General features: G+C 47.0%; 1 protein-coding gene across 2 annotated transcripts; it reads left to right on the top strand.

The window, feature by feature from the left end:
• The first annotated feature begins 305 nt into the window (after window positions 1–305).
• On the top strand, window positions 306–12,208 carry PROKR2 (prokineticin receptor 2). Of its 2 annotated transcripts, none has more exons than XM_072736336.1 (3): window positions 306–497; window positions 2,610–3,204; window positions 9,101–12,208. In XM_072736336.1, exons 2-3 carry the CDS (start codon window positions 2,747–2,749, stop codon window positions 9,795–9,797), a joined length of 1,155 nt encoding a protein of 384 aa, XP_072592437.1. In that variant the 5' UTR covers window positions 306–497; window positions 2,610–2,746; the 3' UTR covers window positions 9,798–12,208. The 2 variants fall into 2 exon arrangements, with proteins under 2 accessions (XP_072592437.1, XP_072592436.1); XM_072736335.1 differs by lacking the exon at window positions 306–497 and adding an exon at window positions 667–965.
• The last annotated feature ends 15,661 nt before the right edge of the window (window positions 12,209–27,869 follow it).

The raw sequence follows: 27,869 nt of genomic DNA, 5'->3' as shown, positions 1-27,869 counted from the left end.
CCTTGGCATCCGCAGCACCTAGCCCCAGCACCCAGCCTCGCATGCACGCTCGGGTGCGAGGACGCAGAAGCCGCTGCGCGCCGCCAACCCGGAGGACTGGGGCTACCGCAGCCCGAACTCCGCGCCCGGGCACACGCGGGGCAGGAGCCGAGCGCCCACCCCGTGCCACGGCGCGGGGCGGGGCGGGGCGGGGCGGGGGCGGGGCGGGGGCCGGCTGCGGACCCCGGGGCGGAGCCGAGCGCGGGCCGGGGCCGGGGCGGGGGCGGGGGCGGGGGCGGGGCGCACCGGGCCGGGTCCGAGGCGCCGAGCGGAGCTGCGGGGGCGGGGCGCCAACTCCAGCGGGAAGACGGAGACCGCGACGCGCGGGGGAAGCGCGCTGGAGCGAGGAAGAAAGGACACCCGGTCCGCAGCGCCGCGGCACGCGCCAGTCGGGGTCCCCCGGGACGGGGCCGAGCGGCCAGGGCAGCGGAGCGCGCCGGGGGGAGGCGGCCCGGCAGGTGGGCGCGGGGCTCGGCTCAGCCCGGGGTCTCGCTGGGTGCGGAGGGGGCGTCGCCCGGGATGGAGGCGCCGACGCCCACTTCTTTCTGGGGCGGGGGGTGGGATTCGGTGGCGCTGCCGCCCGCAGCTTTCGGGGCACGCGGGGCTGGCTCCAAGTGCGGGGGTTCGCGCCGGGGAGTCCGCACCCAGCACCGGCCCGCCAGGACCGGGCGCGCGGGCGCGGGGTAGGGGTGCGGGGCCGGCGGGCGAGCCCCACGCTGCAGGGCAGGGCCTGGGCGGGGGGCGTCGCGTTGCGAGGTACCGTGGAAGGGAAGCGGCTGCGGAGGCTCCCGCGCGCCTGTCCTGCCGCTACCCCCAGCGCTCCTGGCGTCCGGGGGCCCCGCACGCGTGGCTTGGGGAGCTTGGCTCTCGGACTCGATTCCCGCCCTTGCTGGGCGGCGCCTCCGGGACCGCGCGGCCGCGCGGGGGTGAGGACGGGAGGCCCGGGGACGGGAGAGGCTCCTGGAGCGGGTTGGGCGGGGGCGGGGGCGGGGGCGCGTCCCGCGAAACGTGGGGCCGGGCGGGCGCCCCCGGCTCACGCGCTCTCCTCCGGGTCTGGGCGCTGGAGAGCCTCGGAGCGCGGAGGTCGAGGCGGCGCGACTCCCGCTTGCCTGCCTCCCGCCGGGCGCTGGCTGCGGGATCGGGGCTCCGCGGACCCGGACGGAGCACGGTCCCGCTGCGGACGCCGCTGGGACCCCATGGTCGGAGGGGCCCTTACCTCGGGTGCGCCGCAGGTTGCAGTGGCCCGGCCCCCCTACTGCTGTCCCTTCTGCGCGATTCCTGTCCCTCGCTCTTGCCCTGCTCTGACAGGCCTGGGCCAAACCCACTGTCCAGTTTGGTCCCAGCCTTGCAGCCAGCATCCCGCACTTGGGGTCCTTTTCAGTTGTGTTCAGCGGGGAGAGGGAGAGGCGGGTCACAGCTGGATGGCAGGGGTCCTCATTCTGCAGGCTTGGGCATGAGGGGGTCGGTTCTGAGGCCCTCCGACGCCCTGAACCCAATGGTGCTCCGCCCCCCGAGGGCTCAGTACTTCGGAGACGTTATTGCCCCTTGTCATGGGCATCTGGAGGTATTGAGAGCATAAAGGACTCCGCCAAGAGGGACAGTCCAGCCCTCAGGCCCTCCTGGGTCCTCACCCACCCACCTTCCCTCACCGACCCACTCGCTCCCTCCTTGGGGGTGCTTTCCCTTAAAGTGCAGCAACCACCACTTTCAGACAGGATGTAGTGCCTCCCGGTCAGGGTGGGGTCTGGTGGGGAACCAGGTAGGAGTCTGGTGAAGGGGACAGAGCGCTGATCAGAAGAGTGGGAGCAGGGAGGAGAAGCAGACCAAGCATCATTTCTTTTAAGATCTGGTTCCCAAAGCACAGAGAAGCAGCAAGAGAATTCCCTCCCCACCCCTACCCCCCCACAGTCCCCTCCACCTGCAGAATCCTGGGGTGGAGCTTCATTCATTCATCCTACCCACTCCATCCAGCCCCCTCTACGGGCCAGGCTAGACAGCAGGAATTTGGTTTACAGGAAGATCGGGACTCAGACAGTATAAATCACTGGCCCAAGATGACTCAGCCAGTTCATGTGAAAATGGATTTGGTGATTTGCACGTCCAAGGTTTGGCCAAGACATAGGGAGCAGTGCTTTGGAGGAAAGACCGACCCTGCCATGTCTCAGTCCTCGGGTGTCATTGTCCTTGACCAACAGATGGCTCAACTTTGTGACTCCCGTGGAAGCCTGGGCGGGCTGCAGGGAGCAGGCTTATAAAACTTTTAGAAGCCCCTGTGGGAATTGATGGTGGGAAAAGGGAGCGTGACCAGCAGTCACACTGGTCCTGGCCTCTGGGTAAAGGGCAAAGTTGCAGGTTCTTCTTGGATATCTTTGGAGAGTCCAGTTCTTCCTATGCCAGTACCTTCTGACAGCCAGTGAAAGATTTCCCAGTTTCCAAATCTCATGTCTCCTCCGCCTGTACCCCGGGTAGTTCAGTCCAAGGGTAGTCACTGGGTCTGGTTGGCCTGTACACCTGGAGAATACTACCAGGTGTTCTCCTGCATGCTGCCCACTGGTTGTGTCTCCTTCCAGAGCCCCAGGATGGCGTGTTGACTCTCCTCAGGGATGTGGGCAGGGTGCTAGGCTCAGTGAGTCGTGACCGCAAGAGGTCTGGACCCCCGGGCTCAGAGTGCTCCGATCCACACACCTCTCCACCTGCAGTCTTCACCATGGCAGCCCAGGATGGAAAGACCAGTTTTGCACCCAACATCAATCCAGCTCAAGATCACACCTCCTCCCTCCCCTTCAACTTCAGCTATGGTGATTACGACCTCCCTCTGGACGAGGAGGAGGACATGACCAAGACCCGGACCTTCTTCGCTGCCAAGATCGTCATCGGTGTGGCACTGGCAGGCATCATGCTGGTCTGCGGCATTGGCAACTTTGTCTTCATCGCTGCCCTCGCCCGCTACAAGAAGCTGCGCAACCTCACCAACCTGCTCATCGCTAACCTGGCCATCTCTGACTTCCTGGTGGCCATCATCTGCTGCCCCTTCGAGATGGACTACTACGTGGTGCGCCAGCTCTCCTGGGAGCACGGCCATGTGCTCTGTGCCTCCGTCAACTACCTGCGCACCGTCTCCCTCTACGTCTCCACCAATGCCCTGCTGGCCATCGCTATCGACAGGTGAGGATGTTGGTGGGAGCGGGGCGGGGTAAAGATGGGCACTGGGCCAGGCTGCCCCTTCCCTCACTTCAGCTCTGACAGGTGGGTGCTGCTGCAGATCTGAATGCCTGCTCACCTATCTGGGGCAAGAGGAGACACAGATCTCTGCTTGTGGCTCATGGTCCCCCCAAACATGGTCAAGACTGAGGCTCCTGAGCACCCCCAGCTCTGGGCCGTGCCTGCAGATGCCACATCTGCCACAGATAGGCATGCCACATGACTGTGAGTAGCCTCAAGTACAAAAGCAAAAGCAGCAAGTGTAGGCAACTTACTACTTAGGAGCCATGGGAGACTTCACCACGGGCCCTTCCAGTCGGGATAACACGTGCCAAGTTTTTCCTGCAACCATTCCCAAATCAAGCCCTAGAACATTTCCATCACCTAGAGAACTCCCTTGTCCCCCTGACCAGTCAGTCCTCCCACCCGACCCATCTGCTTTCACTCAGCATAGTTTAGTTTTGCTTGTTCTTAAACTTCACAAAAACGGGATCCTAGAGTATTGTACTCTTTTTTTTCTGGTGGCTTTGTTATAGAGCTGATTTTGAAATAAGGTAACAGCTATTTGTAGAAAAGAGGGAAGGACATCCTTCCCTTTGTTTTCTTGCATACATCCACATGCTCATTTGCATACATTTGCATGAGATGTTCTGCAAGCCCTTGCTCTATTATATATTTATAAAATTTATAAAATTTATAGTAGCAGCTTATGACAAATCTTACACACGTTTTAATTATGTAAATAGCTGTAGGTCAGTGTCAGACCACCACTGGCTATGTTCCAGGGGGGCGATGTGTAAAACATCCTCTTGTCCATGGAGTGTCAAAACTCATTTTGATGATGTGTTTTTTCGAACATCTTTTTTCTTTTTGGTTTCCTTTCAACTCTTCAGTTTTTTCCTTGTTCTCGGTGCTATTTAGATTTGTCATTCTTTTTAATCAACCAGTTGATTATTTTCCATAATGAAATACACATAGAGGTAGTGGAGCTATCTTCTTTTGTAACATAATTCCTGCAGGAAAAACAATTTTGTTATTACTGCTCTGAGGCTCTGCAGCCCTAAAACCAGTGTTTATAAAATGTAACTGTCAACCAACTATACCAAATTCCCCAGAGCAAGTGATAAAAGGCAGATCCCTAGGCCCCACACAGCCCAAAGGAACGAAAATCCCTTGTGCTAGGCCCCAGGAATCTGCATTTTTATCCAATTCCCTGAGTGATTCTGATGCTCACTCAGGTGAGAGTTACCACTGTTCTCATCCTCTTTCTCCCATTGAAACCTTTATCTTTATAATATTAGGGGGTTTTGGCAACATAGGAGTTTCTTAGGAAGCAACCATCCAGTTAAACATAAAGAGTGGTGCCAGATACACCATTCCACCCATCACCCAGGCTGGAACGATTACCATCATTCTTTCTTTTTTTTTTTAAGTTAAGTTTTTATTTGAATTTCATTTAATTAACATACAGTATAATATTATTTTCAGGTGTACAGTATAGTGATTCAATAATTCCGTACGACACCTGGGGCTCATCACAAGTACACTCCTTCATCCCCATCATCTGTTTCTTCCATCCCCTCACCCTCTCCCCTTGGGTAACCACCAGTTTGTTCTACATTGTGAAGAGTCTGTTTCTTGGTTTGATTCTCTCTTTCTTTTTTCCCCCTCTGCTCATTTGTTTGTTTCTTAAGTTCCACATATGAGTGAAATCTTATGGTATTTGTCTTTCTCTGACTTCTTTCCCTTAGCATTATACTCTCCAGCTCCATCCACGTCATTGCAAACGGCAAGATTTCATTCTTTCTTATGACTGAATAATAGTCATTATGAGTGTGTGTACGCACACACACAGTATACACTAATATATATGCGTATATATATGTATGTTGATACATATTTATATTATATATACATACCACATCTCCTTTATCCATTCATCAATCAAGGAATACTTGGGCTGTTTCCCTCATATGGTTATTATAAATAATGCTGCAATAAACACAAGGGTGCTTTGAATTAGTGTTCACCCTTTGAATTAGTGTTTTTGTATTCTTTGTGTAAATACCCAGTAGTGGGATTGCTGGATCATAGGGTAGTTCTATTAAAAAGATTTTATTTATTTGAGTGAGAGAGAGAGCTAGCAAGAGACAGCACAAGCAGGGGGAGGAGCACAAAGGGAGAAGCAACTCCCTGCTGAGCAGGGATCCCAACTCGGGGTTCCATCCCAGGACCCTAGATCACGACCTGAGCCAAAGGCAGATGCTTAAGCGACTGAGCCACCCAGGCGTCCCTATTGACTTTTCAAGGAGCCTCCATACTATTTTTCACAGTGACTGCACCAGTTTGCATTTTTACCAACAGCGCATAAAGGTTCCTCCACATCCTCACCAACACCTGTCATTTTTTGTGTTTTTGATTTTAGTTGTTCTGACAGGTGTGATGTGGTATCTCATTGTAGTTTTGATTTGCATTTCCCTGATGAGCGAGGTTGAGCATCTTTTCATGTGTCTGTTGGCCATCTGGGTGTCTTCTTTGGAGAAATGTCTGTTCATATCATCTGTCCATTTTTTAATTGGATTATTTGGTTTTTGGGTGTTGAGTTTAACAAATGCTTTATATGTTTTGGATACTAACCCTGTATTAAATATATCATTTGAAGATATCTTCTTCCATTCCAGAGGCTGCCTTTTAGTTTTGTTGTTTCCTTTGCTGTGCAGAAGCTTTTTATTTTGACATAGTCCCAAGAGTTTATTTTTGCCTTTGCTTCCCTTGCCTCAGGAGACATATCTAGAAGAATGTGGCTGTGGCCGATTTCGGAGAAATTACTGCCTGTGCTTTCTTCTAGGACTTTTATGGTTTCAGGTGTCACATTTAGGTCTTTAATCCATTTTAAATTTTTTTGTGTGTATGGTGTAAGAAATTAGTCTGGTTTCGTTCTTTTGCGTATAGCTATCCACTGGAGCATGGGAAGCAGAGCCTGAGGTGCAAAGGTGAGGGCTATCCTGGAAATGCTGTGCAGGTAGCCAAGAGGACTTTGGAAGCAGAACTAATTCAGGATTCTCTCTCTCTCTTTCTCTCTCTCTCTCTCTCTCTCTCTCTCCCTCCCTCTCCCTCCTCCACCCCAATATAGTCCCAGCATGAAAAGTATCTCAATAACCAATGCCAGAGAGAATTTCTACATTCCTACTTATTCTATCATCAACTCTTATATTCTAATATTTTATCATCCAATAACATTTTCCTCACTCTAAAAGATGTTCCAAAATGCAGAGTTGCTATCAAATAAGTCCGAAAGGAAAGAACGCTGGCCTAGGAGTTACTGAGAACATCTGGGTTCCAAGCTGTGCACTTGGATAAATCCCTTATGCTCCTGGGACTTAGTTTCTTCATCTGTGAAATGGAAATAATAATAACTCAGCAGAGTTATTATTATTGTCTGGTTCAGAGAGGGTAAACATACATACATAAAGCATGTTGGAAGCTATAGCACTTTGTTAAAACTGATTATTTTCCATGACTTGTCTGTTGGGAAAAGGGACATCCACAAGGTCTCTGTTACCCTCCCTGTGCTTGGATGTGCATTTCCTGAGATCCACACTCTCCTAGGGTCCCTATGAGTTGAAATAACATCTCTTCTAGGTCCTCCACACATGAACCTCACTCTTCTGACTGTGGCATCCAGAAATACTCATAGATATCCCTTCTTATATTTCTACATCATAGGACAGACATGTCTTACCAAAGAGTAAAGTGAAGTGCACAGGGAGGCCTGTGTCTCTCCCACCCCTGCTATTGTCAGGGTTTGTAGGTTTATCTAATTGAGTATGAAGCGGTCCCTATGCTCACAGATGAAAGCCTCACTATCTAATTCTAACAAAAGTGAGAGTTTGACCATCCATGCTTCTTATCATTTGCCTTATTTTTCACTTGATTTAGAACCTGAGTGCTACTTATTAGGCTCTTGTATTATAAAGCCTAAAATTCCCTGGGCTGCTTTACACCTTCAAGCCCCATAGGGCCCCCAAGGTCCCTAACCATGAAGTCCCCTGTTCTTGCCACGTATACCCCTTCATCCAGCAGGAAAGGCTCCTGACCTGTTATTCCTGTCTCAGCTGGACCAGCTGCACCCTCAGTCCTCAACCTGATGGGTCTCCCCTCCCTGCCAGCTGGCAGAATTATTCAAACAAGCCAATCACATCCTCCCATGGGAGTCAAGGGTCACTTCAGACCTCTTGTCACTATAGCGCCTGCTGCCCACAGCCCCTGCTGGTTCCTTTTATTTCTGAGTACAGCTCCCCTGTGGCCCTGCATAGTGGGCAATGTCCCTCTTCCTTGGCTGAAAGTATATGAGACTAGTTAACTGCTATTGACCTCATCTGCCCGGCATCAGGTGTTGTGTGGTCACTCATCTCCTATTTAGGTCAGGAGAATCCTGCCTTCATCAACAGGGTGAATAGGAGGTGGTCAGAATCTTAATATCTTCATGAAGCATTCCCAGACTACATCACTAACATAATGACTATGTCTTTCTTCAAGTTGGCTCTTAACCTATCATTTGGTTATTCTAGTTTTTGTGTGGAAGAAAAGGTCTCTGAGGTCAAGGCCTGTGCCTTCCCTTACTTGTTTCCATATACATTGGTTGGGCACGCAGCAGGAGCAGCAACCTGTTGTGCATTTACCAGGTTGTAGCAGATGCAATTGATGCCCCTGTCTTATCCCTTTGCTATTGTGACTTCGGTGCACACCTGTCCACTCCCACTAGCCAACACCTGCATTTCTTTGTCTGAAGGCCTCCTCTGTCTCCCTCACCAATGACTTAAAGTTGTTGGCATACAAATATCCCAGTTCCCTCTCACTCCTGGGTGAACCACGTCTGCTCCAGGGGCTCAGCAGGAATAAGCATCAGCTGCCTACAGTGAAGGCTTGCTCAGTAACACAGCCTATTTTGACTGCCTTCCCATGGCCACCCCACAAAGGGTGCCAACCTCTTTCCCAGGCAGTGTTGCTCACTGGAAAGAGCAGGATAAAGCCTCATGCTGTGTGCTGCTTTATGATGTCAAGGCAATGTCACACACCTCATCTGAGTTTGAGACAGCCCAGGGAGGTGGGTGTAAAAGTTTTGTATCAGGAGCCTGGACTCTGGTCCCTGCACTGAGTTTGGTCAGATCATTTACTTCTCTCATTAGACAGATTCCTTAGATTCCATGCCAAGCCCACCTGAACTCTCCTTCCTTCTCTGTAATACAGGATGACACCTGAAGGGAGGAGAGAGACAGCCCTAATTCACTGCCCTGAGAAGGTCCCCACCTCTCTCAGAGCTTCAGAGCCCTCCTTTCACCTCTAACCCATGATTATTTGGAATAAAGAGTTTTGAAAGTATTAGGTTCTTGGGCAGAATGCCAAGACAAAGCCAAGGTGGTATCAATAGGACGAACAATAATAGTGCTGCCTATATTCATTGAACATCTGCTACATCCGAAGCATTTTACAAACATGCTCATGTTTAATATTCACAGCAGCCCCACAAGGTAGGTGTCACTTTATCCCATGTTGCATTTGAAGAAACAAATCTCAGAAAGGCTGAGTGATTCACTCCAGACCCCAAAGCCAGTCAGGAGGAAAGCTGGGATCTAGTCCACCTGTTTGACCAAAGCCTGTGCTGTTTCCAGTAAACCGCTGCGCTACTCCAAATGCCAAATGATGTTGCTAAAATAGGACGAAGCTTGTCAAAGCCGGATAATTACACAGGGACTCGTTGTGCCATTCTGTCTGCTTTTGCGGTGTGTTTGCGCTTAGTTCCAGACGAATGTTTCCCAGCACACATCATTATTACTGACGGCTTGCCTCCCCACACCAGGTATCTGGCCATCGTTCACCCCTTGAAGCCACGGATGAATTATCAAACGGCCTCCTTCCTGATCGCCTTGGTCTGGTTGGTGTCCATCCTCATCGCCATCCCGTCGGCCTACTTCACAACGGAGACGGTCCTGTTTATCGTCAAGAGCCAGGAGAAGATCTTCTGCGGCCAGGTGTGGCCGGTGGACCAGCAGCTCTACTACAAGTCCTACTTCCTGTTTATCTTCGGCGTGGAGTTCGTGGGCCCCGTGGTGACCATGACCCTGTGCTATGCCAGGGTCTCCCGCGAGCTCTGGTTCAAGGCCGTGCCAGGCTTCCAGACAGAGCAGATCCGGAAGCGGCTGCGCTGCCGCAGAAAGACGGTGCTGGTGCTCATGTGCATCCTCACGGCCTACGTGCTGTGCTGGGCGCCTTTCTACGGCTTCACCATCGTGCGCGACTTCTTCCCCGCCGTGTTCGTCAAGGAGAAGCACTACCTCACAGCCTTCTACGTGGTCGAGTGCATCGCCATGAGCAACAGCATGATCAACACCGTGTGCTTTGTAACGGTCAAGAACAACACCATGAAATACTTCAAGAGGATGATGCTGCTCCACTGGCGTCCCTCCCACCACGGGAGCAAGTCGAGCGCCGACCTGGACCTCAAGACCAGCGGCATGCCGGCCACGGAAGAGGTGGACTGTATCAGGCTGAAGTGACCTGCTGGTGTTCCTCAGCCCAAAACCCTAAAGCGACCACTCTGAGCATCATCCACCCGTAACCAAGTTCACACTTGGCTGCCTGAAGGAAGGACAACCGTGTTCCCCTCCTCACTGCCCTCAAGGAACTGGATGCTTCTCAGTCCCGAAAGATGGTGGGACTCAAGACAGGTAACAGAAACTGACTTTGGCCTAGCTTCCTGTGTGCTGGCCACACCAGTGAGATTGGCTGAATCAACAGGAGCTGACATTTACCCATTTCCTACTGTGGGAGAAAATAAAATAACAAGAAAAATGGCAGTAGCTATTGGAATCACCAAGCGATGGCCAGTCAAGGGCCTCTGATGGTTATCTGCACTCACTATCTCCCTGCCCTCACTCTGTATCTTATCAATGCAGGAAGGTCAAAAGGTGAGAGAATAAGCCACTTAGGTGTGACAGAAACATAAGGCAGAAACATAAACATCAGAGTGTGGGGTTTACTGCCTCATGGGAAGAGGGCTCATGCCATCACGTTGAACTTTCCCACTCGGCTCCCCCCACCTCCGAAGGATAGTTTCTAGGATTCTGGCTACAAGAAAAAAATATTTTCTCATAACCAGGGCATTGGTTATGTACAATGTTGTAATTTCAAAGGAAAGGTCCAAGATATCTCTTTTCCACTGATGCTTTGAGAACTCATTTTTTTGGGTGAAGATATGTGGTCCTGAAATGAGGAATACATCCAGTCCCTGACACCTGAGCGTAAAGGATTTTGGGGCTGTAATGTCAGGGAGGCTGGGGACAGAGGAAGGGGTGGAGCTTGCCACTGGTAATAAACGTAATCTATGTGGCTGAGGTCTAAGTGACTTAGCGATCTAAGGTCTGGATCACTTTCTACAACAAATCCTCTTTTTTGAGAACAAACAAAATGAGCTCTACTTGGAAAGGAGAGGCCTGGGTTCAAGCCTGAATTCTAAGATCCATGTGACCTGCATGCTTACTCTGCTTCATTGAAATCAGGGTGATGAAAACAGCTGTGCTATCTACCTTCCAGAACTATTGGAAGAGCCCATGGAGGCCATAGTTTGTGAAAGTGCTTTTTAACTCTACCAGTGGTGAGAATGTATACGTGCTATTGAACAGTTTGGATAAGAGAACCCCCATCCACTGTGACTAAATGTGAAGAAACACTCCCACTTTTTCGTTCCTTGTCTTTGGACCAGAGACCCCTGCCTGAATCCTTCACAGTACAGCCTGTCCCCTGGGGCAGAAAAAGGAACCCCTGTCCTGGGTTATAATGAGGAAGATTTAACCTCAGAATTTCAGACCACCCGCCCCTGCTGCCACCATCGTCTTCAAAAGTTTTGACAATCTTCCCTGCATGTCGTAAAGCAGCACAGCCCAGGGCTGCACAATGTTTGTATTATTATACATCTGTGGTGATTATATATCTATGTTCTTGATCCTTCCTGGTTCATTTTAAAGCAGAGACTACAAATGGTACCTGGTTTGGGATTGACCCGTCCCCATTGGGATAACTCCTACTTTTCTCTAGAGAAAGGGTTATTGGGTTGTTTGGTTGTGTGCGTTTTTTTTTTTTTAATTAATTGTTGGTTTGTTTACCCAACAGTGAAGCTCCAACCAACATTTCCTTCCATCACAACCCAGCACACTCACCTTCAACCCAATCATTTGTACCTCAGGAGATGCGCACTGACTTTAATATTAGCGTAAGCCAAATGGTTTGCAAGTTCTAAGTTTACAAAAATTACACAATGCATTTTAAAGCCAAACAACCAAGTATTTGGGGTTATCTGCATTTTTATACATACAACTGTGCTTTTATTTATTTCCCCCATCTTGACTCTTCTCCTAATTAAAAGATTCTTTAAGAGTAGACTGTGCTACAGTTGTGTCTGACAAAAGAATTCAGCCCCTTTTTCCTTTTTATCCTAAAATGTACCATCCTCCTTTCATTTAAATTTAACTGAAACAGCTTTTGTAAATATCAGTGCGTATTTGTGATTTTTCCAGTGAATAAGTGTTATGTTGTTATCTAATTAAATAATTAGCATATGGAATCTTAACCACAGTGTTCAAGTGTTTTCCCCACTAATCTTTTATATATGTTCATATATTTAGATATAAACAGTATGTCTAGATATAAACCTAAACAGTTCAACCCTGGAACAGAGAAGCAACGTGTTGAAGGCATATTTAGAATAGCTCATGCCAGCATCCGGCCTCCCGTTGGTTACATCCCTCAAGCTTTACAGCCCAGGTGTGGATTCATGCATGCAAAACTACTCAGTGCCTCTATTACCCTTTGTTTTAAAATTGTCTTGTTTGTGTAATGAATACTACTGTCTGCATGGAGACTGTCCATTCACCTAACTGGTGTTAAAGTAATAAATAATAAATTAATTGCACTTATGTTTCCTCTCTTCTTCTCAAGATGAATTGATAATAAGTTTAAGATACTTTTAATGAGCTTGGCTATATAAACATTTATACATACTATTATATATGGCAAATTTTATCTCATTTGGCAATCCAGGTCCATTTCTTTGGCCAGAATAAGAGAAAAGATGACTTTGGGATGAAGCTATTAGAGGTTTTCCTTTCAGCATCCAATATCCAAATAAGTTGATTCTCAAACTAAAGAAATCAAAAAATGGCTTTAAACTCTCAGGCATAAACACCAATTCCAGACTTAGGAGGGAGAATGTGACATATGGGAGGTGATTGGAAAACTTTAAAAAAGAGTTTCATTTATAGGGGAAAATGATGGCTTTGAAGTGTATTGCTTCAATTTAACCATTATTTTCCCTTGGGCTCAAGAAGACACACACACACACACACACACACACACACACACACACACACACACTCCAAAGCAGAAAATGTCCTTTTGAGGGCTTATGATTCAACTTACTCCTTGCTTAGGTGAGGAGATCTAAATTCCAAATGAGAAATTACTTGCTTCAGGACACAAAGCTAACCTCTGTTGGAGGCAAAACATTACCCCAAGGTCTAACTCTGGTCCAGTGAACTGCACTTAGTCACTGTGTTCCAGAGCCCAAAGGAGATGAGCATCTCTAAGAATGCTTAGTACCAGGCCAGTTCAAATCACAGGATTTTTTTCCATAATGTGAGGATGCCCTTCCACCATTAAGCTTAGTCACTGTGTTCCAGAGCCCAAAGGAGATGAGCTTCTCTAAGAATGCTTAGTACCAGGCCAGTTCAAATCACAGGATTTTTTTCCATAATGTGAGGATGCCCTTCCACCATTAACCTCAGCCAGGAAGTTTAATGACCTCCACGAAAGAGATTATGATGTAGGGGAAGTCCTTTCCATAGAGGAAGAAAAAAAGGGCCATTTAAACTGGTTTCTGACCTGAAAGAATCATGAGTTGCACAAAAGATACCTCCTTTCCCCCTAGCAAGCAAAGAGTGCACCCCATCCATGTGACTTCATAATCCAGACTCCATGATTCCAGAGAAACCAAAGAGAATTATGGCAGGGCCCCGCTGATGCTCCTGTGTTTCTTTTCCCCATGAGAGACATGCCCTCCCTGGGGGAGATCAGAACACATTGATTTGAATGTACATGAAACTATCTAAGAATGATACTAGAGCATGTGGGAAAGCAGATCATAATGAAAGATGACCCCAACCCAAGGAACAGCAGGTAGTGGGAGGAAGAGTGTGTTCATATTCAAAGACAAAGTTTGGGGCCACCCAAGGCAGAGTGTGCAATTTTCACCCAAGTCACTACCAGCTGGCCTCGAGCAGTGATCATTCTTCATACTTCCCAAGGAGCAAATGGCTTCCAGTCACCAGATCAACTTCCCTCTGCAGGTACGCCAACCAAGGACATATTACCTCCTAGAGTTCCTTGCACCACCTAACCTTGTACAGATATTCAAAGAGCTCCAAATATGGAACGATTTTTCTAAGAGATAAGCTAGTATGAAAAAAAGGTACTTGGCACTTTCTTTAGATGTAACAAACTGGTGGCAGGCAAGAGATTCATTGGAACTTAGAATAAGTAATTGCTGGGCAGGGAAATAGGCAGAGGTTTGTCTTCAAGAAGCAGGAAGGTCAGCCCTTGAAACAGAAGGCCATGTAGACACAAGGTCCTTGCATTTTTTTTACTGACTCTTATACTAAATTTCCACAGATGAGTCACAGGCTGATATGAAAGAGGTCATTTCCAGAATCTTGTTTAATCTTGTTTAATCATGTTAATCCCAGCTCTGGATCCAACACAATCCTTTGGCTGACCTCTGCTTTAGGGATGGTCCACTGTGTGCAAAAAAAGTGGCTTCCACCCATTTAGCCAGTGTCTGTGCTGCCTACTAGGGAGGAGCAGATATGATGGAGATGCAAACCTGAATCCTAAGATGACTTTTGAAATAACATGTGCTTAATCCTATGTCGAAGTGGAAACACTGTAAACACAAAAATGGGAGGAATCCAGAAGACAGTTTCCTTCTGGCCAAGGGAATCAGGGAAGGCTTGGGGTGGCGGGGTAGTTAGGCAGAGCCCTGGACCTTGGTAAATGGTGGGGAGAGGGCATCCAAGGCAAAGGGGCCAGAATGAATCAAGATGTAGAAGGGAGGAGAAATGAGATAGGATGGTGAATTGTTTGGTTGGCACAAAGAATTCAGAATGTTTAAAGGGAGAGAAAACTCGGGCAGCAGGATGAAGAGCAGGATGAAGAAAGAGGCCAGGGGAGGGGGATGGCCTGAAAGAGCCTGAGATGCACAATTATACAGCATCAGGTTCAAACAGTAATTCTTCTTTAACCATGTGCATTTGGAAGATACCTTACCCCTTATCCAGGCTTTAGTTCCTTGTGTGTTAAATGGGAGTAATAATAATACCTACATCATAGGATTATATGTGGACTAAATATATATCTTAGAAAAATGCCTAGTACATCATAAGCAGGCAATAGATACTATCTATTATTTTAGGATGATTAATTGTAGGAACAGAATTTCTTCTAGATGAGTCCAGAACATTGTGTCATATAAAATGGATATCATATTTTTGAGGTTATCAAACCAGAGAATTTTTATTTTCTGTGATCTCAATCTCTAGTCATCTTGGACTCCCAACCATACCAGGCCAGTTCAAATCACAGGATTTTTTTCCATAATGTGAGGATGCCCTTCCACCATTAAGCCTCAGCCAGGAAGTTTAATGACATCCACGAAAGAGATTATGATGTAGGGGAAGTCCTTTCCATAGAGGAAGAAAAAAACAAACACTACTCCTTCTAGTCCCTACGAGATTAGGAAAGAAAGAAAAAATGTTAGTTGAACACCAAAGATATTTGTCCTTGCTTTCTGATTTTACGGGCTAAATCTAGGTGGTGGATGTGGGGACACAATAGAAATATCTAAGTTATGGGGAAGCCTTGGATCAAAAAACAGGGAGGCACCAGTGGAATGCTTCCCCAAGCTCACTCTTCCTTAAGCTCCTCTAAGAAGAGTCCCGCATATGACCCAGAGATATTGTGAACCAGCAGTGGAAAGGACCACCATCTTGGTTGCCAGGTTCTGTGAGACACTCTTGATTGTGGAAGCATGCTGAAACCTGTAAGTCATCTCACTTCATCATGTAAAGATGTTTAAATCCCCCCCACCTGTGCCTTTCCTGGAAGTCCTTGATGTAGGAGTGAGATCAGTGGGCGGGCAAAGTGAAATGTGAGTTGTTATCAGAACTCCCTTGAGGACAGCTGTTGGGAGCACAAGGTACCTAACCTCATCCAGGAGTAGTTCAAAAAAGTTCTTTCAAGGTACCTGGGTGACTCGGTTGTTAAGTAGCTGACTTCTGCTCAAGTCATGATCTCTGGGTCCTAGGATCAAGCCCCATGTTCGACTCCCTGCTCAATGGAGAAATCTGCTTGTCCCTCTCCCTCTGCCCTTCACCCTGCTCATTCTCTCTCTCTCTCTCTCTCTCAAATAAATAAATAAATAAATAAATAAATAAATAAATAAATAAATAAATATCTTTTTAAAAAATTTTCTCTCTCCTTAAAGAAAGAAAGAGAAGTAGGGAGGGAGAAATCAAGAGAGAGAACATATAGTCACATGCTTGTGACTCATTTAATAGCAGCTCACTGGAAAATGTGAAAGTGAAGAGGTATGCCTATAAAATACACAGATGGGGAGAAGATCTGGAAGGAAAAGCTCATCCTCTGTGGGACCTGGAATGTCAAAGGCTTTTAACGGCCTTCTGGAGGCCCCAGGAAATTCTTATAGATGGAGTTCCTCAGCACCAGACAAAGTACTGCCAAGGGAAGAGGGGTAGATCCTGGGTGAGGCAAATCCTTTGGGTAGACATAGAGTTTCATGATTCAGGGTCATGAGATGGAGCCCCACGTTAGGCTCTGTGTTGGGCTGGGCATGGAGCCTGCTTAAGATTCACTCTCTCCCTCTCCTTCTGCCCCCTCCCTAGCTTATGTGCATATGTGAGCACACACACTCTCAAAAATTTTTATTTTTTTAAAGATTTTATTTATTTATTCATGAGAGACACATACACAGAGAGAGGCAGAGACATAAAGGGAGAAGAAGGCTCCCCATGGGGAGCCCAATATGGGACTCGATCCCAGGACCCGGGATCACGACCTGAGCCAAAAGCAGACACTCAACCACTGAGCCACCCAGGCGCCCAAAAAATTTTAAAAATAAAATAAAACCTTAAAAAAAAAGAAGAAAGAGAAGTTCCCTTTTAAAGTAAGAACAAGATTTTAAAATGTCTGCTTTCATCCCTTCTGTTCAACCTGTAGAAGTCAGCATAATAAGAAAAAATATATAAGAATTATAAAATGCCATTGTCTTTTTTTGCAGATAATATAATTGTCAACACAGAAAAACCAAAAGAATCTAGTAGAAACTAATAGAATTAATAAAAGAGTAGAACAAGGTAGTTGGCTATAAGATCTGGAAACAAAAATCAGTAGTAAACTTGACAAGCTTATTCCAAAATTGAATCTAAGTCACCTTTTTGAAGAAGGGGCTTTTCTACCAGACACCAATATTTATTGTGAACCTATAGTCAATAAGTAGGCCAAGGAAATAGAATATAAAACCCCAGATACAGATGTGTATATATATATATATATACATATATATATGCACATATATATATGCAAAAAAAATCAAATTTTCTCCAAAATGTGCAAGTCAAGCTCAAGAATTAAATTTGTTGGGATCCCTGGGTGGCGCAGCGGTTTGGCGCCTGCCTTTGGCCCAGGGCGCAATCCTGGAGACCCAGGATCGAATCCCACGTCGGGCTCCCGGTGCTTGGAGCCTGCTTCTCCCTCTGCCTATGTCTCTGCCTCTCTCTCTCTCTGTGTGACTATCATAAATTAAAATTAAAAAATTAAAAAAAAAAGAATCGTTTAAAAAAAAAAGAATTAAATTTGTTATAGAGACAGAAAGTGAGATTTTTTACACACTTGACTTTTTTTTTTTTTTTTTTTTTACCAAAACTTTACACTTCCAGCCTCCTCTCATACTCTGTTGTGGAGGTGAGAGGATAAGGGGACAGGACAGGAAAGGGAAATGTAGTCTGCCCCCACCTCAGCCCTGTCTGAATGCCTGGACAGAGGCATCTGGGTCATGGCAGGGAGTATGGTGTTTAAGCATTCCTGAGTCACCAGCGGCAAAGTGAGAAGGGGTGGAGATGGAGCCATGGTGCCCTGGCTACCGCCAGGTAGATACCTTAGACTTGAGAGAAACTCCCCTGACACAAGGCCAGTAGGCCGAGAGGCTGGTCCACAGATGATGCTATGCCAGCCCAGTCAATATCATATATTACCAACAGAATTCCTCTATTATGGGTAACACACCAGCAACTCACTTCCTAAACATTCTGTGATTTCCCTTCATGTGCCAGAAACAGTTTTCAAGTGTCTTTGCCCATTTTTAGAATTTTTTCCTTCCTCCTACCATCACTAAAGAGTAAGGCAAAACTACATAATCATGAGCTATGATTGTGTCACCTTACATTTATCAACATGTGAAACAGAGGGTGTGGGCTTCTGTGTCACGTGTCCTTTCCCACCTGCCCCTGGTTTCATCCCTACTCAGACTCCCCAAAGAGCATGAAAATGACCCTCAACCTCCCTGCCTTCATCCTACTCCAATTTCTCTGGTGGAACTGGCTCTATCTCATGACTCTCAGACCGTTGGCTGGCTGGTTCTGGTCTCATGCCCAGGTCTGGGCTCCCCACCCCACTGGGATGAGTCCTGTTAAATGCCCAGGGATTTCCCAGAGTGAACTGTGTCCCCAGTGTATCTCCACTGCCCAAGACCCCTGCCTCTTCCCATCACCAGAGAATGTCTCCCTGGTTTCAGCACCAGCACAGACCGGTAGCAATAACCTGTAATTTAGAACCGTGTGAGCCAGCTCTACTATTGTGCTCGATTCCTGGGTCCTGCTCCGTATGTCCCAAGTTTATTCCACCTCCTTCTCCCCCCTCACCTGCACTGCTGCTGCCTCAGAAAATTGATCCCACAAAGACTGGGACCTCTGGTGCCTTTAACTCTCTCTCCATGCACCAGTCAGATGGTTTTAATATGAAGATTTTAATGGAGGGACTGCTTACAGAAGTGTGGGTGTGGCTAAGGGAACCAACAAGAGGTGATTGGGCTCCCAGACAGCAGCAGCAGAGGCAGCTTTACTGCCCTTGGGACAGGAGAGCAAGGGAAGGAAATGGTGGCACAGGAGCCCGAAGAGAGCTGCAGGCTGGGGAGAGGACATTTCCTGGAGGGACAGAGCCAGTGTGAAAGCAGGGGGCAGGGATGTTATACTCTGACCTCTCTCTCCTGCTGCCCGCCAGTCTCCGATAACTCCCATAGGTCAAACCCAACAGGAATCCAGCTGGCATGTGAGCCCCCAAAATGCCACTCCTAGGGTCAGTCTCCAAGCTCAGAGCAGAACAGAGAGGGCAGAAAATGAGTCTGGGGTGGGCAAACAGCACATGCATCATACCTCTCATGGTAGGTCCTTCATTTCTTCTGCATCCCTGAGAGCTTCAGCTCTATCACCTGGGCTCTATCCTGGCCTCGAGAGAGGGAAGTTTCTTAAGTCCTTCACAAGGTATCCACCTGGCAGTTGCCAAGGCATTATGGCTCCCACCATGCTACTCCAGCTACCCACCTAGAAGTGAGATCATGACTCTGACTTTCTCCCACTCCTAGAGGTGGAGGATCTCTGGCACTTCCCTGATGCCAGGCGTTACTGCGGACTTACAGAGGACAGCGAGGGTGCGGCTCCACCAGGGAGCTCCCAGTGGAAATGCAGGCAGGTGGGACAGAAGCAAAAGAGAGGAAGACCACAGAACTGCACAGCTCAAGGCAGGTCCCTTTGGTCCAATTGCTTAGGACACTCAAAGGAGACAGTGCCCAACAAGCAGCAGAATGGCTGAGGCAGCCCTGATAGGGAGGGCTGCGGACCACGTAGTGATGCCCTTTCTGAGTTCACATCCTTCATTCTGTCCAGACCGTGCACAGATTCCCAGCGCCCATTCAGACACAGTTGTCCTGCTCTGACTTTAGTGCACATTTTCCTACCTGCATCTCATACCCCTAGCTCCTGCCTCTTTTTTCTTTCTAGGTTTATTTATGTCATCCCATCACTTTGTGTTGTCACCTAGTCCCAGTTCCACATTCTTTGCCAACTTTTAGCGACTTTAGAAAATATGGTTGCCATAACAACGCTTGCAAAAATCACGGGCTGGCTGCATTATTTAGCAGTTGGCATGTCCCACCTCTGAACAACAACCTGGCAAGACAGAGGGTGTGGGCTTCTATTTTATGTTAATATTGAGACTCAGAGGGAAGAACCAACACATTCACCACTGGCTGGAAGAAACACACACTAGCTCATTTAACTCTTCAACTACCCTGTTTGGTACAAACCAAACGAGTCCCATTTTATAGATGAGAAAACTAAAGCCCAGAGAGGTTGAGCAACTTGCCCCAGGTCATGCTCTCTATGAGTGTCAGAAGGGGGACAGAAACCCCGATCTGTCCAACTGTAAAACACATGCTCTTCACCAGTAACTTAAGTCTCCTCTATAAATCATTTCAAGGACCCTGAAGTGAAGACATAAACATGAGTGACATTGTGATGCACACCTCCAGAAGCCCCTGCTCCTAGCAACCTGCCCCTGCCCTCCCAAGAGCTTTTCTAGATGAGAATTCTGCTCTGGCCCATGGTTGGTTAAATAGAGCTAATGCTTCCTTGGTTCTCTTCTTCTGTGAGAACCTGGGGTGTTATTAGAATATCCTGGGATTCAATCACTGGTTGCCTGTCCCCTACACTGTAATCAGATCAGAATCTGACACGGAGACTGGAGTTCAGGTATAAGTGGTCAGTTACAAAATAAGTTCCTTAATGAATCAGATCATTAATTAAGGAGAACCCAGCAAGAAAGTGGGGGAAGCAGGATATGGAAGAGGAAGAAGCCAAGGAAGAGAGCATTTCTGGTGGGATCCCAGGCTCAGCCTAATCCCATGGGGAGGTCTGGAGCATATATTACCCTGGAGTTTGTCTACTATGGGGAGCTGAGCTCTGTACTTCTACACTTGTCCCTGGCTAGGAAGGGAGGATTTTGGGGGGAAGGTCATGGAACTCTCAGGCTCCTCTAGCTCTTGTCACTGCCCAAAATGATCTTTCAAAAGGCACAGGTGCCAGCATTCACAGCAAAGCCCAGGGCAGCTGGGGATGCAAATGGAGAGCTGGGCGGGGGGGGGGGGGGGGGGGACCTCAGGGGCTCTGGGTGGTTCAACAACAGTGCTCACAATACACACCAGCTCCTCTCCTAAAACCAATACTGTTCTACTCCAGGGCGACAGTCAGCCCCACCTTCCCGCTGCCATCACTGTCATCCAGGCAGTTCTGAGGATGCATTGGTTGGGTTTCCGGCCCTAGTACGAGTTTTGTCCAACTCCAGTGAATCAGTTCCCTATGTTGCTGAGTGTGCATGATCCAAGGGTGAGGGATAAAAGCAGCATTTTGATGAAAGGCACTTTTCTCTCCTCTCATTGCTGCTAGTTCTCTGGCTTCCCCACAGATTCTGTATACATCTGCCCCTCATCTCTACCTTATGTTTCAGAGAAAGATTGAATGAATGAATAGCCAGGGCTGTCAGAAGCAGCCTCCCAAATGGGGCGACCTGAGCCCTGGGTAGCTCCAGGGGGAACTGGGGTCCTGTGGTTGGGCCTTTTCAACCTCAGCTCAACAGTCTGCCATTGTATCTCCATTCCCTTTGATTCTAAGAACAGAAAAAAAGAAACTTTTGTTTTCTCCAGGGAGTGAGGAGGGATGGAGGTGAGGTTATTCTGAGAGAGTAAATTGAGACAGAAATGGGGCAGGACCTCTAACTGCTCCACACCCACTCACTATCTCTGTCAGTACAAGAGTCATTTCCACACTACAAAATTGCAAAAGCATGGCTGTTAGCACTTAACAAGCGATTTCCTGCATTATCTAGAGCAGTTTGGGATCTCGCATTCATCCTTCATCACACACACACACACACACACACAGAGCCCTGGCTGGGTACAGAGTAGACAAATGACCACATGCTCCTATCCTGGTTGTACCGGGAAGCTTGCGTGTAATGCCTGAATGGTCCATAAAACCCTCAGCCTCCTCACTTCATAACAGGGAAATCAGATCTAGAAAGGCAAACTGTCCTATGCAGAGTCACAGAACCTGTTGGGGGCAGACCATGACCTAAAGCCCAGGTCTGGTCCACGGTCTAAGGTGGAGGGCTAATTGTGGAGAGTCAACAGCAGTGTACAGCTGGGCCCAGCCAGCTGGGGTGAGAGAAGATTTGTAGGGGAAGAAGCTCTTAAAAAGTGAGAAACCAGTCTCATCATCTTTCTCAGGGAAGAGAGAACTCTTCCCAGGTAGGGCTGCCAGATTCACAAATTAAAATACAGAGTGTCCAGGTAAATTTGAATTTCAGATAAGAAATGCATTTTTGGGAATAAGCGTGTTCAAATATTGCAACTCCATCTGGCAATCCTATTCCCAAGGTTTGAATGGAGGGCAGGAACACTATAACTGCCACAGAGCCTTCATCCTTTCCCTGAGGCTGTCAGTGTTCTGACTATAACGAAATGAATCTGTCCTGTTTTCTAGCTTTAGTTATGGTCTGAAGTCAACAGAGCACCAGGAAGAAACTGGAAATATCAGAGTATTAACTGGGGAAGTAAAAAAAAATACAGATTCCAAAACTTTTAAACCACACTACCTCTTTGCTTTTCTGAATTTCTCAGAAAATGAGAAATAGACATGTCATGCTACTCTAAGGGATGCTACTCTAAGAAAGATGCTATGCAGATGACCCTGAAATTAAGCAGATGCTCCTTCACATATTTCTTGAATGAATGAATGAATGAATGAATGAAACACACCAGGCCTGAGCTATCTTTCAGGGCTCAATGGAATCCCCTCCTTCTCTAAGAACAAGGTGCTCCTGGATGTCAGGCGTCTGGCTCACTCATCCAGGACACCTAGGGCCTATCCTAATGCTAGACACAAAGCATGAAGCCAATTAAAAGTTGAATGAATGAACGAATGGCAGATCTGACCACAAGGACCTCAGGAGTTCAAGAAATTAGCAGCTTTCTAGGATTTTAAGTGCACAATGAGAGGAATCCATTATCACCAATCCTGAATTCACCCTTTCATTCAATACTAAATATGCTGAGCTTATTGAGGTCTAAGCAGGAAATAACTTCATTTATCCATTTGCCTTCAAAATTGCTCAACCCCTTCCCCTAGAAAACATCTCAGCCTAATTGACCCCTTTCAACAATAGGAACAGTCTCAGTTTGATACTGACTCACTGCTTAGCTATTGAAAGCCAAGTCTGGTCCAGTCCAAGTCAAAAACTCCAGTCTCGTATACAATTCTAAGCATCAATTCTCCTTGTAGCTCATCCCTAAACTGTGGCTCAAGACCCTGTAACGAGGAAGAGTGCTGTCAGCTGTCCTTGCCTTCCTCCACTTCTTCCCTCCAATGGAACAAAGCAGGAGAAGGAGGGATTAGAGAAAATAGGGAAGCATCAATGCACTTAGCTAGTGCTGTTTGTGGGTGTGCCTTGATTGTAAAAGTCTTCTGTATGTGGAAGGCTCTCAACCTTGCTCCTGGTGGGGCACACTGGGGAGTCCTTTGGAAGTACTTTTGCAAGAGCCTCCACATGATATATTTAAAGTAGAGAGTTTTCTCATAATGACTAGAGGTAAGGGGTACCTGGGTGGTTCAGTGGTTGAGCCACTGCCTTTGGCTCAGGTTGTGATCCTGGGGTCCTGGAATCGAGTCCCACAGCAGGATCCCCATGGGGAGCCTGCTTCTCCTTCTGCCTATGGTCCCTGACTCTCTCTGTGTGTCTCTCCTGAATAAATAAATAAAATCTTAAAAAAGAAATAACCAGAAGTAGGATGGGGTTGATGGCCAAGGAATGTATTCTAATATTTCCAGTAAATCTGGCATAGGTATGTCTAGTGCCTCTCTTGGTAATGTAGGTAAATACATCTTGCATCACTCATCCTAGTACCTCTCATTGGGAAATGAGGGTAACTTTCACCTACTATTCTCCCTTTCAGGGATTCACCAAAACTTCATGATATGAGGAAAAGCCCTTTCAACTTCCTGTGGAAGTCCATTTACTCATTCACTCCTCCATCTGTTTCTTAATCCAACACATTGTTAGAGTCCAGTTTTGAGTATGGCAGATTCCTGACAGAAGGAATCTAGATGGAAGATTTCACTGGGAGAAAGCATCTGATTCCAAAATCACACCAAACCACCAGTAATAATGGGCTTTAAAATAAAAAAAAAATGAAGCAAAGCAGTGTAATCAAAGGCCACAATAATATATGTGAAGCCTGACTCCATGGACATAACAACCATCCTTCCCTCTGCACTAACACACTCAGTCCAGGTTCCATCTGGAATCCCACGTTTCCTTGAAGAAAGAAGTGTGTTGACAAACTGGAGTCGGTTGCCAGATGTGACTGCATTGGGATAGTGAGGAACCTGACAGCCATACCCTAGGAAGAAGGGGTAGGTGAGTTCACCCAAGAAAAGAGGAGCCCAAAGGGAGAAGTGAACAGTATCTGCCTTCGATATTTGAATAGTAACCAGGCATGAGGGGAGCAATCTCAAAGAGTCAAACTACAATGACAGAAGCTTCCCAGAATACAGATTGAGTTGTGTGTATTAAATCACTTTCTAGAGATGCCTGGATGGCTCAGTGGTTAAGCACCTGCCTTCAGCTCAGGTCATGATCCCGGGGTCCTGGGATTGAGTCCCACATCAGGCTCTCCTTGAGAAACCTGCTTCTCTCTCTGCCTATGTCTCTGCCTTTCTCCGTGTATCTCTCATGAATAAATAAATAAATAAAATTTTTAAATAAATAAATAAATAAATTGCTTTCTAAGTCACCTGATTATTTGCACAGTGTGCCAGTGGAGGTGTAGACTAAGATCTGCTGGACCATCTGCCAGAAAGTGTCTCTACTGCAATGGTCTTCAGGCCGCATTTGTAGAACATGTCAAAATACAGGTTCCTGGGCCTACCTCCAGGCTGGAAATCAGGACCTCTGGAGCAAAGCCCAGGGGTCTGTGTGTTTCCGTAAGCTCCACAGAGGATTTTGAAGGGCCAGTCAGGACTGATAACAAGTCCTCTGCAGGGTAGGGAGCCACCTATGGTCATTGCTGATTCCCAGCTGAGATAATTTGAAGAAATATTTGGTAAGAAGTAAATTGGGGTGTTCTGACTTAATATAAAGACTATGGTGCCTGGCTGGCTCAGTCAATAGAGCATGTGACTCTTGATCTCAGGGTCATGAGTTGAAGCCCCATGTTGGGTGTGGAGCTTACTTTAAAACATAAAAATTAAAATTAAATGTAAATAACTAGGAATTGAACACACAAATTATCTCCTGATCCTCCCCAAATCCTACCAGAAAAATAACATAAATGCTTATAAAAGCATAAACCACAAAAATAAAGACAAGACAGGAAATGACAGGCATCACGTTTTGGAAGGTGGGCAGCAGTAGGAGACGCGGTAACTGAGTTAGTAGATATGAGAATTGAAAATCGACAGTGGGAAAATCCAAGAAGCAACCCACTTTGCTCAGCAGAACCCGCCAAAGTTTCCAATGTTATCAAGGGCAGGGTTAAGGGCAATGCTGAAAACAGAATGAGGTTGAGAGTCTAAGGGCAAAGCAAATAGACACCTAGATTCTCCTCCTTGGTGCCGTCCAAAGACTAAAGGATTCCATCCCCTCCACTCCCCCCAGAGAGAACAAAGTGGAAACACCAGGCACAGCAGAGGGCAGCAAGTACCATATTGAGAAAGGGAACACCAGCAAAAATGTGTCTACCTATCGACTTTAAGCCCCAACTGTCTTCCTCCACTTATCCCCTGAATTCTGGCAACTGGTGTCACATCCCCGAAGTAGAATGAGAAGTTTTCTCCTCTGGAAATTGGCTCAACCCAAAGAGGGTCACCTAAAGAGGAAAGACCTAAAGATACTGACATGGAATTTCCCTAACAAAATGGCCCAGCCACATCACTCTATAGTGAGACACAAAGTCAAAAGTGCTACCCATGAGCACAGACTTCTCCCATCATTCTTAGAGACATACACTTGAAGGTGAGCAGATAGCCAAATATCTGAGGAAAGCCATGGACAGAGACAGAAATAATAGAAGAAAGTGACTAAGAGGGGACATGTATGTGTACATATGCATAATATATATAAATATATTACACATTAAAATATATTATTTATATAAACATGCAATATAAGTTAAATATATAATATTCTACATGTATAAATATAAAATGTCAATGGCAATTCCATCCTTCCTATACATGTGCACTAGGAGACAGAATATTCAAAGTAAAATTATTTCCAATTTTATAAAGTGGGGAGGCCAGATACAATTTGAATGTCCATTGACAAGAGAATGGACCCAAGAATTGTGGTTATATTCATAAAATGGAATACCATAGAGCAAGGATTTAAATTTTTTGTTATATGTGTAGTTTGGAATATCCAGCAGGAAAATGATTGGAGCTCAGTTATATATATCACCAGGCAGATCTCAAAATAATAAAAAAAAGAAATCTCAAAATCAATATTGACTGAAAGAAATGAGCCACAAAGGGACACACATTTCACCTATAAATCTCCCCGGTGAGTTCCTCTGCCTGGAAGAAATATAATTTTCCAGGTCCGACCCTTCACTTCGTGTTTCTGTCTGATATGGCTTTGGGAAATCTCTCACCACCGATTTCCGGGGCTTAGCCATTTGGCCACAAAAGAGAAGAAGCTAGAGAGGGAAGCTCTTCAAGCCAGCTTGTTAAAGGAGCACCTAGAAACTTCTCATGACAGGGTTCAACTCTGTTCCCAAACACAAAACCAGGGGTTTAATCCAGAATTCCACTCTTAGGGTGTTTATTTATACCAAGTCTTTCACGATGTTTTTTCCACCCTGTCATGGCCTTTAGATACCAAAAGGCAGGGATGCCTGGGTGGCTCAGTGGTTGTCTGCCTTTGGCTCAGGTCATGATCCCAGTGTCCTGGGATCAAGTCCCACATCTTGCTCCCTGCAGGGAGCCTGCTTCTCTCTCTGCTTATGTCTCTGCCTCTCTCTCTCTCTCTCTGTCTCTCATAAATACATAAATAAAATCTTAAAAAAAAAAAAAAGGCAGCCGTTCCTTCTGTAGGCATATGGCAGGACAGTAATTAATTCCCCTGCCCCTTTCTCTCTGTGTACCTGTGGTCTGTGCCTGGCCCAGGCAGGAGGACATCCCACCCTCGCTGCCCTGGACAGTGCTGTGACACCACATCAGCACTACATCATCCCCACCCCTACCACACCCAGGAACCCAGATGCACACAGTCAGCGGAACATGGGGCGATGGTAGGGGTGAGGGAGGAAATCCTGAATTGACCAAGTTGAAATCTGAAATGATCAAAACTTTTCAAGTGGGATGCCTGGGTGGCATCTGCCTTCAGCTCAGGGCGTGACCTCTGATCCAGGGATTGAGTCCCACACTGGGCTCCCTGAGAGGACCCTGCTTCTCCCTCTGCCTATGTCTCTGCCTCTCTCTGTGTGTCTTTCGTGAATAAATAAAATCTTTAAAAATTTTTTCAAGTAACTTTATTTACCTGAAAAATGACTAGATTAAATTTTACGTATTCAGGTGGGAAGTGAGGCTGTGTTGGCTTGGCCTCTTCTAGAAGCAGACCCCAAAGTGGCTTATTTAGGGGTGGTGTCAGAAGATCCCCGTAGGAGAGTGGGGAAGGAGACAGCAAAGAGAGAGTGGCTCACAAAGAATTTGTCAATGAGCAGATGCCCATCATCAGTGAGAATGAGGAAAGTGGGCCAGTCGATGGTTGAGTCTTCCTTCAGGCCAGCTCCTTGGATCTACCAGCCGGTGCTGTCCAACAGGAGTAGCCAGAGAATATCCCCAGCGGAGAAGGTGTAGGAAGCTGTAGGGTTAGCTGGCACTAGAACAATGAATGTGAGGTGGCATGTGGGAGTGGGCATCAACAGTGTCTGCTACAGAGGCCCCAAATGACTGCGTTCATCGTTAGAAAACAAAGGAAATTTCAATTTTGCACTCCTGAGTTCTGTGGCCTTGAAATATAGTTTCAGGTTCACAGCAAAATCAACAGAAAGGACAGAGTCCCCCTATACCTTGTGCCCCCGCGCATGCCCAGTCTCCCCCATTGTCAGCCCAGAATTGTCCTCTTGTTACAGCTGATGAACCCACCTGGACACATCACTGCCACCCAAAGGGCATAGTTCATATCAGCATTCACTCTTGATGTTGTATATTCCGTGGGTTTAGACAAACGTATAAGACACATATCCACCACCACAGGATGGTTTCGCTGCCCTAAAAAGCTTCTGTGCTCTGTTTACTCATCTCTCCCTCCCCCCAGGCCCCTGGCAACTGCTGATCCTTTTACAATCCCCATACGTCTGCCTTTCCCAGGGTGTCATGTAGTTGGAATCACTACAA

Source organism: Vulpes vulpes, chromosome 14, assembly GCF_048418805.1.
Source record: "Vulpes vulpes isolate BD-2025 chromosome 14, VulVul3, whole genome shotgun sequence".
NCBI classification, from domain to species: domain Eukaryota; kingdom Metazoa; phylum Chordata; class Mammalia; order Carnivora; family Canidae; genus Vulpes; species Vulpes vulpes.
Note: the sequence above shows the minus strand (reverse complement) of the source record. Positions and strands in the feature narration are given on the sequence as shown.

Bases quoted from the DNA above. Each gene is read 5' to 3' on its own strand.
- PROKR2 (XM_072736336.1), top strand. From the start codon at position 2,747: ATGGCAGCCCAGGATGGAAAGACCAGTTTTGCACCCAACATCAATCCA. The intron at 3,205-9,100 runs GTGAGGATGTTG...TCCCCACACCAG, and splicing joins CTGGCCATCGCTATCGACAG to GTATCTGGCCATCGTTCACC.